At 43.6% G+C, this 15,725-nt stretch overlaps 1 protein-coding gene across 2 annotated transcripts in view; it reads left to right on the plus strand.

Annotated features, from left to right (window-relative positions):
• dek (DEK proto-oncogene) overlaps window positions 1–15,725 on the plus strand; it is a 36,167-nt gene that overhangs the window by 15,525 nt on the left and 4,917 nt on the right. For both annotated transcript variants that reach the window (XM_059945479.1, XM_059945480.1), the window contains exons 5-8: window positions 5,805–5,899; window positions 8,906–9,026; window positions 12,674–12,847; window positions 15,099–15,240. In XM_059945479.1, coding sequence (XP_059801462.1) covers window positions 5,805–5,899; window positions 8,906–9,026; window positions 12,674–12,847; window positions 15,099–15,240 — 532 coding nt within the window. The remainder of the gene's footprint in view (window positions 1–5,804; window positions 5,900–8,905; window positions 9,027–12,673; window positions 12,848–15,098; window positions 15,241–15,725) is intronic.

Raw genomic sequence — 15,725 nt, forward strand, 5'->3', positions numbered from 1 at the left:
ACGGAGTCGGTAAACTGCAGTCAAAGTTAAGTTTATTTGAATTTCACAACCTTGCTTTTAAAGCCTCCCTCAATCCACCCTCCCCCGCGCAGATGCTTCGAGAGGCACGTACTGACACCCCCTCAGGCTTTCTCCCTTTGTTGCGGACCTAGCCTTTGTGCCTGCACGCTGGCTAATTATGAGCCAGTTCGAGTGTGCTAGTAAGTGGGTCGCCACATAATTCCCCCCCCCCCCCCCCCCCCCAATACACCGGAACCGGCGATACACCCTCCAATGTCCACAGTCTGGGCCAGACCCTGTTTGGGAGGTTGGCCTCTGTGCTGCGGTGTCGGAAACTCGACTGTTTGCGCCAGGTCCACATGGGCCGGTTGGAGGTGGTCCACCGTGAAAACCTCCTCTCTTCCCCCCCAACGTCCAGCATGAACGTGGACCCGTAGTTCCTGAGCACCGTGAACGGCCCCTCGTAAGGCTGTTGCAGCGGGGGCCGATGCCCGCCCTTTCGTACAAACACAAACTTACAGTTCTGCAGGTCTTTGGGTACGCAGGTCGGGTTCTGCCCATGCTGCGAAGTGGGTATGGGGTATGGGGGCCAGGGCACTGAGCCTCTCGCGTAGTCTGCCCAGGACTCCTGCGGGTTCTTCCTCTCGCCCCCTTGGGGCTGGTATGAACTCCCTGGGGACAACCAGGGGTGCGCTGTACGCCAACTCGGCCAACGAAGCATGCAGATCGTCTTTGGGCGCCGTGCGGATGCCGAGTAGGACCCAGGGAAGCACGTCCGCCCAGTTAGCTCCTCACAGGCGGGCCATGAGAGCCGACTTCAGGTGACGGTGAAAACGCTCCACCAGTCCGTTCGACTGTGGGTGCTAGGCAGTGGTGTGGTGCAGCTGAGTCCCCAACGGGCTGGCCATCACTGACCTCAGGCTGGAGGTGAACTGGGCGCCTCTGTCGGAGGTAATGTGGGCCGGTACACCAAAGTGGGACACCCAGGTGGCGAGCAGTGCCCAGGCGCAAGATTCGGAGGTGGTGTCGGTGACCGCCTCTGGCCGTCTTGTGAACTGGTCCACTATAGGAGGTGCCGCGCTCCGTGCAACACTGTCAGGGGGCCCACGATATCCACATGAATGTGGTCGAAACGCTGGTGGGTGGGGTGGAACTGCTGCGGCGGAGCTTTGATGTGCCGCTGCACCTTGGCCGTCTGGCAGTGCATGCACGTTCTGGCCCATTCAAGGACCTGCTTGCGGAGTCCGTGCCAAACAAACCTGCTGGAGACCATCTGGACAGTAGTGCGGATGGAGGGGTGCGCCAAGTTATGAACGGAGTCGAAAACACGTCGCCGCCAAGGTGCCGGGACGGGGCTGGCCGGTGGCGACGTCACAGAGTAGGGTCCTCTCACCTGGGCCCATGGGGAGGTCCTGGAGCTGCAAGCCGGAGACTGCGGTCCTGTGACTCGGGATCTCCGCATCTGCCTGCTGTGCCTCAAAGTCTACCCCTTGGGAAAGGGCGTGAATGTTAGGGCGAGAGAGCGCATCCGCCACAACATTATCCTTACCCGAGACGTGCAGGACGTCCGTCATGTATTCAGAGATGTAGAACAGATGGCGCTGCTGGCGGGACGACCAGGGATCGGACACCTTTGTGAACGTAAAGGTAAGCAGTTTGTGGTCCGTGAACGCAGTGAAGGGCCTACCTTCTAAGAAGTACCTGAAATGCCGGATTGCCATGTATAGCGCCAACAGTTCCCGGTCGAAAGCACTGTATTTGAGCTCGGGTGGCCGCAGGTGTTTGCTAAAAAACGCCAGGGGTTGCCAGCGACCCGCGATGAGTTGCTCCAGTACCCCACCAACTGCCGTGTTTGATGCGTCCACTGTGAGGGCGGTAGGGATGTCCATTCTGGGGTGCACAAGCATCGCGGCGTTTGCCAAGGCGTCCTTTGTTTGAATGAAAGCGGCGGCTGACTCCTTGTCCCAGGTAATGTCCTTGCCCGGACCGGACAGCAAGGCATGATCCAGGCAGTTGAAGGGAGGAAGCGGTGGTAGAAATTGACCATACCTACGAATTCCTGAAGGCCTTTGATCGAGATGGGTCGGGGGAAATGGCGGACCGCATCTACCTTAGCGGGCAGAGGGGTTGCCCCGTCTGTAGTAATCCTGTGGCCCAGGAAGTCAATGGTGTCGAGCCTGAACTGGCATTTGGCCAGGTTGATGGTTAGGCCGTAGTCACTCAGCCGGGCATAGGAAGTGGGACAGATGCTCTTGACGACTGCTGTTGGCTAAGAGGATGTCGTCCAAGTAGATGAATGCAAAGTCCAGGTCGTGTCCCACTGCGTCCATTAACCACTGGAATGTCTGTGCGGCATTCTTCAGGCCGAACAGCATGCGGAGGAACTCGAAAAGGCCGAACGGGGTGATGAGAGCCGTTTTGGGGACATCGTCTGGATGCATCGGGATTTGATGGTCCGCGGACAAGGTCTACCTTGGAGAAGATCCATGCGCCGTGCAGGTTTGCTGCAAAGTCCTAAATGTGCGGCACAGGGTAGCGGTCCGGTGTGGTAGCCTCGTTCAGCCTGCAGTAGTCACCGCACGGTCTCCAGCCCCCTGTCGCTTTGGGCACCATGTGCAGGGGGGAGGCTCATGGGCTGTCGGACCGCCGGATGATCCCCAATTCCTCCATCCTCTTGAACTCCTCCTTCGCCAGTCGGAGCTTGTCCGGGGGAAGCTGCCAAGCACAGGTGTGGAGGGGTGGTCCCTGGGTCGGGATGTGCTGCTGTTCGCCGTGCTGGGGCATGGCTGCCGCGAACTGCGGTTCCAGAACCGATGGGAAATCCTCCAGGACCCTGGTGAAGTCATTGTCGGACAGCGTGATGGAGCCGAGGTGAGGGACTGGCAACTGGGCTGCACCCAGGGAGAACGTCTGAAAGGTCTCGGCATGAACCAGTCTCTTCCTGGGCAGGTCAACCAGTAGGCTGTGAGCCCGCAAAAAATCCGCATCCAGAAGCGGTTGGGCTACGGCGGCCAGTGTGAAGTCCCACGTGAACTGGCTGGAGCTGAATTGTAGCTGCACCGGACGGGTGCCATAGGTCCGTACTGTGCTACCGTTTGCCGCCCTCAGTGGGGGACCCGGTGCCCTGCTGCGGGTGTCGTAACTCGTCGGAGGTAAGACGCTGATCTCAGCACCGGTGTCGACCAAAAACCGGAGTCCCAACCTTCTGTCCCACACATACAGGAGGCTATCCTGATGGCCAGCCGCCGTAGCCATCAGCGGCGGCTGGCCCTGGCATTTCCCGGGAACTGGCAGGGCGGGCGTCAACGGCGGGCTTCTGCGCCCCACCGCTGGTGGTAGAAACATCATTGCTCGTTGGGCTCCACACCTTTGCCTCTGGGGTTAGTGGGCTCTGCGGCCAGGCCTGGACCGGTTTGCTGCTGGGAGCGTGGCCGGGTGATCAGTGAGATGGACGCCCCACTCACCTTCTTGGTGTGCCACAGCAAGTCCACCCAGGCTGCCACCTTCCGGGGGTCGCTGAAATCTGTGTTGGACAGCAGCAGGCGTATGTCCTTGGGCAGCTGCTCTAGGAATGCCTGCTCAAACATGAGGCAGGGTGTGTGTCCGTCGGCCAGAGACATCCTCATTCATTAAAGCTGATGGAGGCCTGTCTCCCAAGCCCATCCAGGTGCAGTAAACGGGCAGCCCGCTCACGGCGTGAGAGCCCGAAAGTCCTTGTGAGCAGGGCTTTGAATTCCATGTACTTGCTGGCCACCAGGGGAGACTGTACGAACTCAGCGACCTGGGCCGCTGTGTCCTGGTTGAGGGAGCTCACCACGTAGAAGTAACGGGTGTCCTCTGAGGTTATCTGCTGAACGTGGAATTGGGCTTAGCGTCCAGAAACTTGGCAGTTTCAACGAAACCGCATGAACAGATGCGGCGTCGTTCATCTCCGGTCCAAAATCGTTTGGACCGTCTGGGTCACCAATTGTAGTGGTGTGCTACACGCAGCACTAAAATAACAACACGGAGTCGGTAAACTGCCGTCAAAGTTAAGTTTATTCGAACTTCACAACCTTGCTTTTAAAGCCTCCGTCAATCCGCCCTCCCCCGCGCAGATGCTTCGAGAGGCACGTACTGACACCCCCTCAGGCTTTCTCCCTTTGTTGCGGACCTAGCCCTTGTGCCTGCACGCTGGCTAATTGTGAACCGGTTCAAGTGTGCTAGTAAGTGGGTCGCCACAGTCCCTGACTTCCTTTGTCAGCCACGGTCGCCCTTTACTCCCCTTAAAATCTTTCTTCCTCTTTGGAATGAACTGATCCTGCACCTTCTGTATTATTCCCAGAAATACCTGCCATTGTTGTTCCACTGTCATCCCTGCTAGGGTATCTTTCCAGTCAACTTTGGCCAGCTCCTCCCTCATGGCTCCATAGTCCCCTTCCCTTCTCCCTCTCAAATTGTAGATTAAAACTTATTATATTCTAGTCACTACCTCCTATGGCTCCTTGACCTCGTTCCCTTATCAAATCTGGTTCATTACACAACACTAAACCCAGAATTGTCTTCTCCCTGATAGGCTCCAGTACAAGCTGCTCTAAAAATCCATCTCAGAGGCACTCCACAAGCTTCCTTTCTTGGGGTCCAGTACCAGCCTGATTTTCCCAGACTACCTGCATGTTGAAATCCCCCTAACAACCATAGCATTACCTTTGCGACGTGCCAATTTTAACTCTTGATTCAACTTGCACCCTATATCCAGGCTACTGTTTGGGGCCCTGTAGATAACTCCCATTAGGTCTTTTTGCCCTTACAATTTCTCAGTTCTATCCATACTGACCGTTCCTTCTGTAGATTTTGTATAATTCATCCTTACCCCAAAACAGATCCCAGTGGTCTAATTCCCTGCTTCCCGCACCAGCTCCTCACCCACACATTCGGATCCACTATCCCCCTGTTCCTGCCCTTACCAGCACAAGGAACTGGAAGCAAACCGGAGATAACCACCCTGGAGGTCCTGCTTTTCAGCCTTCTTCCGAGTTCTCTTAAGTCACACTGCAGAATTTCTTACCTCTTCTTCCTGACGTCATTTGTGCTGACATACACTACCACTTCCGGCTGTTCACCTTCACCCTTGAGGTCCATGAATCCTGGATCGTAGCACCAGGGAGGCAGCACACCATCCTTAAATCCCACTTGTTGCCGCAGATTTGCTTTATTTTTCTTGTGAAATTTTCTGAACAGCTTTAAGGAGGTTTTCCTTTACATAACAATTCATGGGAGTTGGTGATATTTATGTATAACACTGAAGTAGCAATGGTCATAGCTGACAATGGCATTAGTTAACATTTTCTGTTTCTTACATAAACTGACATACAAACACTTCCAACAGGGATTTTAAGTTAATCCTCTCCTGATTGCAATAGATCCTTTTTTATGCCATGGATCAACACCATTAAGCAAGGTTGGGAACCCCTGCAATAGAGTTAAGTTCAGTGTTAATGAAGTACAGACCAAGGATTTAAATCTGTATATTCCATGGCATGGCTGGGCTACTCACTAAATGCAAATACCTAATCCCCAGTTGGTAGGTTAATTGGTCATTGTAAATTGTCCCATGATTTAGGCTAGGGTTAAGTCGGGGGTTGCTGGGAGGTGTGGTTTGAAGGGCCTACTCCGCGATATATATCAATAATAAATAGATATTCTGTTTACAACGGGAAGGTATGATGCATTCATTTTTAATACTCTAATCCAGTCAGTATATGTGACATTTACTTTGAATACCCTTTATTAATGAGTTGTTTCTTGTCTTTGGTGCTTTTCAGCTTCCCACATTGAAGAAAAACATTCGTCTCTTCACTGGATTTGCATTTGAAAGTGGCAGTGACCAGCACAAGAAAAAAGAAGAGATACTGAAAAAGTGAGTGGCCAAGTATTTAATTTTTGCATTGCATGCTATTAAGAGTATATGTTCCAAAATTGAATATTATGGATAAAAACATTTAAAATGCTTTTACTTTGGTGTCATTAATTAGGTTTAAAGTAACTGTACGTGTATTTAGTGTGAATTAAATTTGTCATTTGAGTCCAAGTAGTATTGAAATATTATGCTATAACACATGTATCCATAACACAGATTAGATACAAAGCAATTAATGGTGATAGGAACACTTTACATTACACAGTCTGAATTGGTGATAACATGATTTAGTTTGGGAACCAGAGAACCACTTAAGAGTCACTTTTGAAATAGACAACCAGAACAAAAAGCTGCCTGGTTCGGGGGAGGGTAGGAAGATAGGTGTTTCCATTGTCTCTCAAAATCAGTCTGCTAGTTTCACCATGGGAGGATATTTGAAATTGAGAAGTAAATCACTATTAGAAATTGTGCAACCATACTTGTATGCAGTTTGTAATGTAACTTGTATAATCTAGTATTTTAGCTTGCACTAACATAATAAATTTAATAGTAATTTAAAACCTTTCTTTTGAAAATCCTCCTGGAAAATTTACTTGTTATAAATCTGAAACTTTACCTCAGTCTACTTTCCTATTGACACAATTTTTAAAATATGGTTTTCTATAATGCAAAGTTTCTTTGGAACACAGCTTACTAGGATGGTTAATACATTATCAGGATCCTGATGAAGAGTCTTGGCCAAAGCATCAACTGTTTGCTCTTTTCCATGGATGCTGCCTGACCTGCTGAGTTCCTCCAGCATTTTTGCATGGATTTCCAGCATCTGGATTTTCTCGAGTTTGTGGTTTGGCTTCAATTTTCCAAAATTGGAGATTCAGGAATTATTTGATTGGATTAGAAAATAGCAAATCTATTACTCAGAAAAAGTCATAGGAATATTTGGTTGTCATTATAACTGTTGTAGCAGGCCACAATTAAAATAGAAGTCACAGTAATCTAATAATCACCATGTCTTGCTTTTCTGAAAGGGAAATCCTGTTCGATCAATTTATTGGAGTTCTTTACAGAATGACTAGAATTTCCAGTAGGCATTTGATTAGGTGTTACATCATTGGTCTTTTGCAAATCAAGCCTCCAACTCCAGGAGATAATATATGGTGTTGATACAAAGCTATTGATCAAGCAGAAAATGGAGCAGGCCTGAACAGTTTTTCCAGTTGGGTTTGCTACAGGGATCAGTGCTGCTATTTTGACTTCTTGTTTGAAAGCACTAAAGTCATAGTTGTAAAATTTGCTGATGATACAAAGATGTTGGGGAAGTAAGTTGTGAAGAGAACTTGAAGATACAAACAGATAATTGTATGTTAAATGAATGGGCAAAGGATTTGACTAATGCGGTGTAATGGGTGGGGTAAATGTGAAGCTGATTATTTTTTTCTAAAATTTAAACTACAATATAGTGAGACCTTTAAGGGGCATAAAGGTATGAGTGCACTTTTGCATGATTTACAAATGGCTAGTTGCGGGCAAGCAGAAAGGTAGGAAAACAAGGAAGTGGTTTTGTTTATTGAGCACAAAATTAGGGAGCCTATTCATTTTTAAAGGCAATTATTGAGACTACATCAAGCGATTGCACATAGTATTGATCTCTTTAAGGAAAAATGTTAAATTAGAAGCAGTGAGGAAAGTACTTGTATTCAGTTAACTTTAGACAAGCAAAAAGGAATCTGATTGAAATGTAAGGTTCTAGGGGGTCTTTACATGATGAATGCTTCCTCCAGTGGGAGGCAGTTCATTGTTTGAAAATGAAACAAAGTACAAAAGAGAAAGAATCAATAGTTCTCAGCTCCGGGGTCATGTTAATGCCCTATTTTCAGAATGACAGAGAGAGCGTGGAAATGGGTCTCAGCCTTGCAAGACCATGTTGACCAACAACTGGCTGTTTGCACTAATGCTGTGTTAATCACATTTTTTATTTTTACAGCTTTACCTTGACTCCACCCCTACTGACTTCTTTCCTTCCTCCTCCCAATTTATAATGCTTTATTTGAAGCTTATGTGAATAGTAAAATCATAATCCCTGTAAGGGGGTAAAGAATGCATTAGTAGCTCAATCACATTGATATGTATATTAGATTAAAAACTGATTATCAGGCACCTGATTGTTGGAAATCATGTTGGTCTGGCATCTGGTTTACTCACTTGTCTGGAATATGAATTGAAAGTCCACAGTGCAAATAGGGAATGTGGCTACAGCCAGAGGTCTGGAGTGTTGCTGAGGCCTTGATTTGTGCAGCCAGGGCTATGGTTGATGTTTCAACACCAAGTATCAGAAATGTGTATAAAGTTTACAACTGAAACCAGGGTCTGGAGTGCTTACATCTTTCCTGCTCCATTCAGCTCATTGAGTTCACCAGAAAAAATATTATACCACTGTATGACATGAGAGAAAAGCAAGTATGTTTGAGTATGTTTTAAAAAAAATCTGATAATCTATAAAATGTGCTAATTGAGCATCAACTAAGTTCTAAATGGATTATGCTGGAGTTTTACTTTTTTTTGAAAGAGCAAAATCAATTTTTTCTTGATTTCCTATACTGCTTGTAGGGCTTTACACTTTTATTTTATATGCTTTGTCAACCTATTTCCAAGAACAACTTTATAAAAATATGAACCCAGAAGTACTTAAAATTAAATGTCTTCATCAGAGGCAGTTGCTGTTTGAAGCAGCTTTGTGTTACAGGACCTTGTTGAACGTAGAAGGTCAGCTCAACTGACCCTTCACATCCAGATGAAGTTTGGGTAAGCAGCATGCAGGTTCCAAAGACCAATAATTGTCTTTGATAATTCACTGACGAAGACAGCCTTTGACAACTGGACAAAATGCTACAGGGAGACACTTGAAGACACTTCATTTTTTAATGAAAAAGACTGTGCTTTCTAATGTTTGTACTGATCGATTCTTTTTTTTTGTCTGCCATCTCCCCCTCCTTTTTATAATTTTAGGAATCCAATATCAGTATTGAAGGTGATCTGTAGTGTCCTGGATCTGGAAAGAAAGGGCACTAAAGATGAACTTGTATCAAAAATTTTGAACTTCTTGATGAGACCCAAAGCATCTGGGAAGGTGATGTTTTGAAATCTGAGTTGCTTATTTGAAAAGGGGCAAAACTCATTATGCAATCTACACTCATTTTAATATTTTAATTGCAGCCTCTAAAATATAACGACAGCAGGGATTATCTCTGTAATACCACTCTAAAATGTGTAAAAGGCAGGTTATTAGGAAAAGGATTGGATTAATCTCCATTTGGAAAACTGGGGATTAATTAAAAATGGTCAGCATGATTTTGGCAGGACAATCCTGTCTGACCAATTTGGATTTTTTTGAAGAGATAACTAAATGTATTAATGAGGGCATGATTCCTTGGTGTACTTTTTACTAAAGCCTTCAACAAAGTTACATGTGAAATTGGTTGGAGGGTTAGAGCCCGTGGAAGCCAATGCAAGCTGGCAAATTGGATGTAAGTTGGCTTGGTGGTGGAAAGCACAGGGTGACACTGCTTTTAATGATTAGAACCATATGACCATTGGTGTTCTGCAGGGACTGATACTAGGCCCTTATTTTCAATGTTAATAGCTCAGGTATAAATGTAATAGGTAAGGTTAGTAAATTTGTAGATGGCATTAAAATTGGTGTTCGTAGGATAGTTCAAGGCTACAGGTTAATATTAATCAATTGTTAAGATGGGCAGAGTAATGGCACATGGAATTTAATCCTGATAGGTGGTCAGTAAGACATTATAAATGTACTCCAGGGAGCACAAAGCGCAGAATCAAATATCGCTGTGATGATTGTACACTCTAGTATTAATTGTTTGGTAACAATAAAGTAAATGACTAGGCCTTGGGGAGTATTAAAGGACCTTGGTGTAAAAGTCCATGAGTCCTGTAAGGTAACTAAGGTGATGAAGAAGTCATATGAAATGGCTGGCTTCGTTAACCAGGACAGAGAATACAAGAGCAGAGAAATTGTAATATTTTCAGAAGGCATTTGATAAGGTCCCACATAGGAGATTGGTGGGTAAAGTCAAATCTCATGGCATTGGGGGGGAAGACATTGACATTGGTAGAAAACTGATTGGCAGATAGAAAGCAAAGGGTAGCGGTGAATGGGTGTTTCTCGGAATGGCAGGTGGTGACTAGTGGGGTGCCACAGGGCTCGGTATTGAGGCCACAGCTGTTTACAATTTACGTCAATGATTTAGATGAAGGCATTGAGAATAATATCAGCAAATTTGCTGATGATACCTAAGCTGGGTGGCAGGGTGACATGTGATGAGGATGTTAGGAGAATTCAGAGTGACTTGAATAGGCTGGGTGAGTGGGCAGATAGTTGGCAGATGACGTTTAATGTGAATAAGTGTGAGGTTATCCACTTTGGGAGTATGAACAGGAAGGCAGATTATTATCTGAACAGTGTAGAGTTAGGTAAGGGAGAAATACAAAGAAATCTAGGAGTCCTTGTTCATCAGTCACTGAAGGTGAATGAGCAAGTGCAGCAAGCAGTAAAGAAGGCTAATGGAATGTTGGCCTTTATTACAAAGGGAACTGAGTAGAAGAGCAAGGAAATCCTCTTGCATTTGTACAGAGCCCTGGTGAGACCATACCTGGAGTATTGTGTACAGTTTTGGTCTCCAGGGTTAAGGAAGGACATCCTGGCTGTAGAGGAAGTGCAGCGTAGATTCACGAGGTTAATTCCTGGGATGTCTGGACTGTCTTATGCAGAGAGGTTAGATTGGGCTTGTACACACTGGAATGAAGGAGATTGAGAGGGGATCTAATTGCAACATATAAGATTATTAAGGGATTGGACAAGATAGAGGCAGGAAATATGTTCCTGATGCTGGAGAGTCCAGTACCAGAGGGCATGGTTTGAGAATAAGGGGTAGGTCATTTAGGACAGAGTTAAGGAAAAACTTTTTCTACCAGAGAGTTGTGGGGGTCTGGAATGCACTGCCTCGGAAGGTAGTGGAGACCAGTTCTCTGGATGCTTTCAAGAAGGAGCTAGGTAGGTATCTTATGGATAGGGGAATCAAGGGATATGGGGACAAGGCAGGAACTGGGTGTTGATAGTAGACGATCAGCCATGATCTCAAAATGGCGGCACACGCTCGAAGGGCCGAATGGTCTACTGCACCTATTGTCTATAACCTTATGAAATACAAGTTGGATGACAGCTCGAATTCTATGTGCATTCCTGCTTGCCAGATTATAGGAAGATGTGTTTGCACTGGAGGAGCTGCAGAGGAGATTCACTGGGATGTTGCCTAGAATGGAGTGTCTCATTTAGGAGAGGTTGGATAGCATGAAGTATAGGAAGATCTGATAGAATTGTACAGAATTGAAAGGCATAGATGGTAGGAATATTTCCTCATAGAGCAGTCAAAAATTAGAGGGCTTGAGATTTCTGAGTAAGAAATTAGGAGGTAAGGAGGTTTCTTCTTGAAATCTGGAATGCACTATAACAGGGGTTGGCAACCTTTACCACTGAAAGAGCCATATGGACCCATTTCCCACAGAAAAGAAAACACTGGGAGCCACAAAACCCGTTTGACATTTAAAATGAAATAACACTGCATACAACGGGTTTTTTTTTTGGCCTTTATGCTATGTATAAACAAACTACAATGTGTTGCATTTGTGAAATTGATGAACTCCTGCAGAGAAAACGAAATTACATTTCTGCATGCAACAAAAACATTTTGAACTCCGAAAAAAAGACGTTGGGTTGAAGGTTACTCCATAGTTAGCCTACCTTGGATCGAAAAATTAAAAGAAATCGCGCACTGGTGGGTGTCAGGCATTGGCAGTGGTGACATATATTAATAGTGATAAAAAAACATGTTGTAGCGGTGTGCTACACGCAGCGCTAAAATAACGACACTGCAGTCAAAGATAACTTTATTCGAACTAAACAGCCTTGCTTTAAAGCCTCCCTCAACCCGCCCCCCGTGGGTGCAGATGCTCCAAAAGACACGTACTCACAAACCCCCGTAGGCTATCTCCCTTAGCCGGAACGGTGGCTAATTGTGAGCCGGTTCGGATGTGCCAGGAAATGGGGTCGCCACAACGTTTTATTTAGATTGTACAAGATCACCATAATCTTCAAATTTCGAACTACATTTCAAAAATAACAAACCACGGGGAGCCGCAGCACAGAGATGAAAGAGCCGCGGGTTGCCGACCCCTGCACTATAAGAAAGTGATGGGGCGGTACACTTAGATTTTATGAAGGACCTAGACGAGCACTTGAATCATAGAGGCATAGAAGGCTGTGGACCAAGGATTGGTAAATGGGATAAACATAGTTGGGTCCTTGATGGGCAGGTTGGACATGATGGGCCTTTGTGACTATGTGACTCCGACTTTGGCTGTTTTTTCTTATAACTATCATCAGAAGTTTATAATTAGGTTTGTTTCCATTATCTGCTAAAATTAATTTGTAATCACAAGCAAAATCTATGAACCAGAATGAAATTACTACTTTTAATATTAGAATGTATAAATGTACAATAATTTTATTCCATTCTCATGTACAAAAAATGTAACATTGACAAAAATACTGCAAAGAAAAACTTAGGACCACGCTTAATATCTTTCAATAAAAATATTACAGGTCTTAACCATATAATCAAATTACTTTGCAGGTTTTAGGTGTATGATACTTAAACAAATCAAATAAAATTATTTTCCTTTTAATTACATATGTAGTCACTACCAAAGCCCAAGAAAAAGCGTCAAAAGGGTGGAAAGAAGGAAAGTTCAGGGTCCAAGAAGAAATCAAAGGCTTTAGAAGAGATTCTTACAGATGAATCCAGCAGTGAGGAAGAAAAGAAAGAACAGGAAAAATCTTCACATGAAAGCGATGTGGAAGAAACAGTGGAGGTTTGTAATGATCATTCCTGAAAGTGTTGTAGAGTCTCTCTTTCCCCCCACCTACCCCTTGTAGGAATTAACTAGTTGTTTTTAATATTTATACTGACGTATAATTATAAGAGTGAGCAAGGCCTCCCCAAAACATTTGACGGGTGCCAAAGGCAGTATGGGAGAGAGCAGAGGCCTGTGGGCATGCTGGAGTCTGTGCTAGCTAGGTTGAGGGCTGGCCTCTCCCGTTGGTGCTGCACTGGTGCTTGATGAAGACTGCTTGTTGTTGCAGAAGCATGTTTCCAGGACAACATCCCATGTACCATCAATCTGACCATGATGCTCAGGCAGTACATTTTTTTTAATGACTATGTTTTTCTGCTGTTTTAACTATCTGATGCTGTTGTATGTGCTGTGTTTTGCATCTTGGCTCTGAAGGAATGCTGTTTTGTTTGGATGTATTCATGAGTATGGTTGAATGTCGATTGAGCTTGAGAGGGCATTTCCTTTACTAGAGAGTCTAGAACTAGGGTTTACTATTTTAGAGTAAGAAGCTGCTTAATAAAGCACATATGAACAAAGTTTTCTTCTGTCAGGGTCCTGAGCTTTTTTGTATTTTTGTCAATTTTGTTTGCTAATTCTAGCTACAGTTTCATGGGGATTTTGAACTATGAAGTCATGAACTGTCTTGTGTGCTTTTGCAAATTTGACTGAAGAATACAAACAGAATTCAGATGAGATTTGAAGATGTATTACCTGCTGTTTCAATTTTTGTTTGGTATGCACTACGTAATTCTGGATCTCTGTCCTGGTAATTTTGATGAGCTATATAATAACTGATTAGGTTCTTGTTGCTACGTTTGTAGCATCAAAATTATTTTAAGCTCCTTGGTATTTATACCTGACAGTTAATGATTCACCAACTGAAAAGGTGTACTGTTCCTCATTCATTAATCAAGGGATTTCAAATATATAAACATAAGAGAAGAAATGCTCTGAAGATTTTGCTTCTACAGTACAAGTTAATGTTATGGTATCGGTTATGCACAGAAATGAAAATTTAAATATTGTCCAAGTAGTGACATATTGATGTGAGTCCATTTAATACATTTCATTGTGGGTTAAAAAAAAACTGAATTCTCTGCAGTTTTTATTTTCTTTTGATTAATAGTTGAGCCTGTTTTTTTTACTAAACGTTGGTAATTCTTCGGTGCTTGAAGTTTTTCAATTGAGAACATTGGGCCATGATTAGGTAATTGAAGCAGTTAGAGAAATCTGGTGCTGTATTAAAGTCATTAAAAATTTGAAGTAGAGATTAAGGTGTATAAAACTATACTAGCAAACAATGTACTGAACAGTAGGTGACAATGATGAGCAATATAGAAAGCAAATCTGGAATATTAATAAATCAAGATCTGGGAGTACACTTACAGATGTTAATCTTAACAAATATTCAATATTGCAATGTTATATAAATGATTTTACATAAAATGATTTTTGCACAACTTAGCGGAAAGAAAACTCAATTTGTTAAGTATATATTTGGGAATAGATATAGTTAAATTTCTTTTTTTTTTATTGTCTTAAGCAGTTGTTCAGAGCCAAGGATGACTTCCTAACACAATATAGAAGAAGCTGAAGCGTGAATTTTAATGGCATGGCTGCAGCATGCTAACTACCACTCAGTCATGTTTTGCATGCTTTTGTGTATATACCCATGCATAAACTTTATACTCTCGTACTGTACAAATGTAGTCTTATTTGACACAGATGTCTACAAAACATATGTCCTTATTTAATCTTCCACATTTTTAACCCACACATCCTCCATCCCCTTCTGGAGACCCCAACCTGCTTTTCATTCATCTCCTTCCAATCCAACCTCATTCGTGTGCTATTACTTATTTTTCCTGTCATTTTGATGCCTACAAAACAGCTAGAACAATTAGTGACCTAGGTTCATAATTGTTATATGAGGAATATATTAATACAGCATTTGAATTGCATTGCATTCTGCAGTCTATTGTGTTTGAAGTGTACATCTGGTTTATTGGAGAAATGAATTATTTTCTGCAATGTTGATTATATTTATAATATTTTTGCAGGTTTCTATAATTAAGTTTATTTTGAACAATGGTTGCTTTTTTTCATCAGGATAAGATTTCCATGGCATTGTGCAGTTTTTGTAAATTATTTAATAGAAACCCTAAAGCGTATTGCAGAATGGCACTCAATGCTTTAAGAGTGCATTGAAAAATCTTTTATTTTCCAGCCACCAAAGAAAGGAACTAAAAAAGAGAAGGCCACAACAAAAGCAGTGTCTAAAGGCAAGAAGGGACAAAATACTAAAATAACAAATGTGAAAAAGGCAGACAGTAGCACTGCAAAGAAAACTGCAGCTCTTGCCAAGAAGGGTTAGTACTTCAGTTACCATTTTGTGGAAGTGACAAATGACCAATTAACAGTTATAGGATGTTTGAAGAGTAAATATTGGTTGGCTGTTTTTTTTGGGGGGGGGAGAAGTACCCTTATTTTACTCACATCATCAAAATAAGTATAAATTACTCGGGTAAAACCTGTAGTTTTTTATAAAAGTGCATTATTAATTTTTCTTTTTAACTGTCCATTTTTCATTTCTCTAAATCTTTTTTTTTCTAAAAGTGATAAGGCTTAATACAGGACCTAAACAATTCTTTCTCATTTGCGTTCAGTGTTAAAACCAGGTTAATGGCAGTTTAGATGCAGAAAAGTTCATAGCAATTGTGTAATTTTACTTGGGAATTTGTTTACTTATAAGCAGTGCTTCCACTAAGAACTGAAATGAAACTGCCCAATATGTTTGCAGATGACTGGTTTTTCATCTCTGAGGATTAGTTATAATTTCAAAAAACAATACTGT

Source organism: Hypanus sabinus, chromosome 20, assembly GCF_030144855.1.
Source record: "Hypanus sabinus isolate sHypSab1 chromosome 20, sHypSab1.hap1, whole genome shotgun sequence".
Taxonomy (NCBI): domain Eukaryota; kingdom Metazoa; phylum Chordata; class Chondrichthyes; order Myliobatiformes; family Dasyatidae; genus Hypanus; species Hypanus sabinus.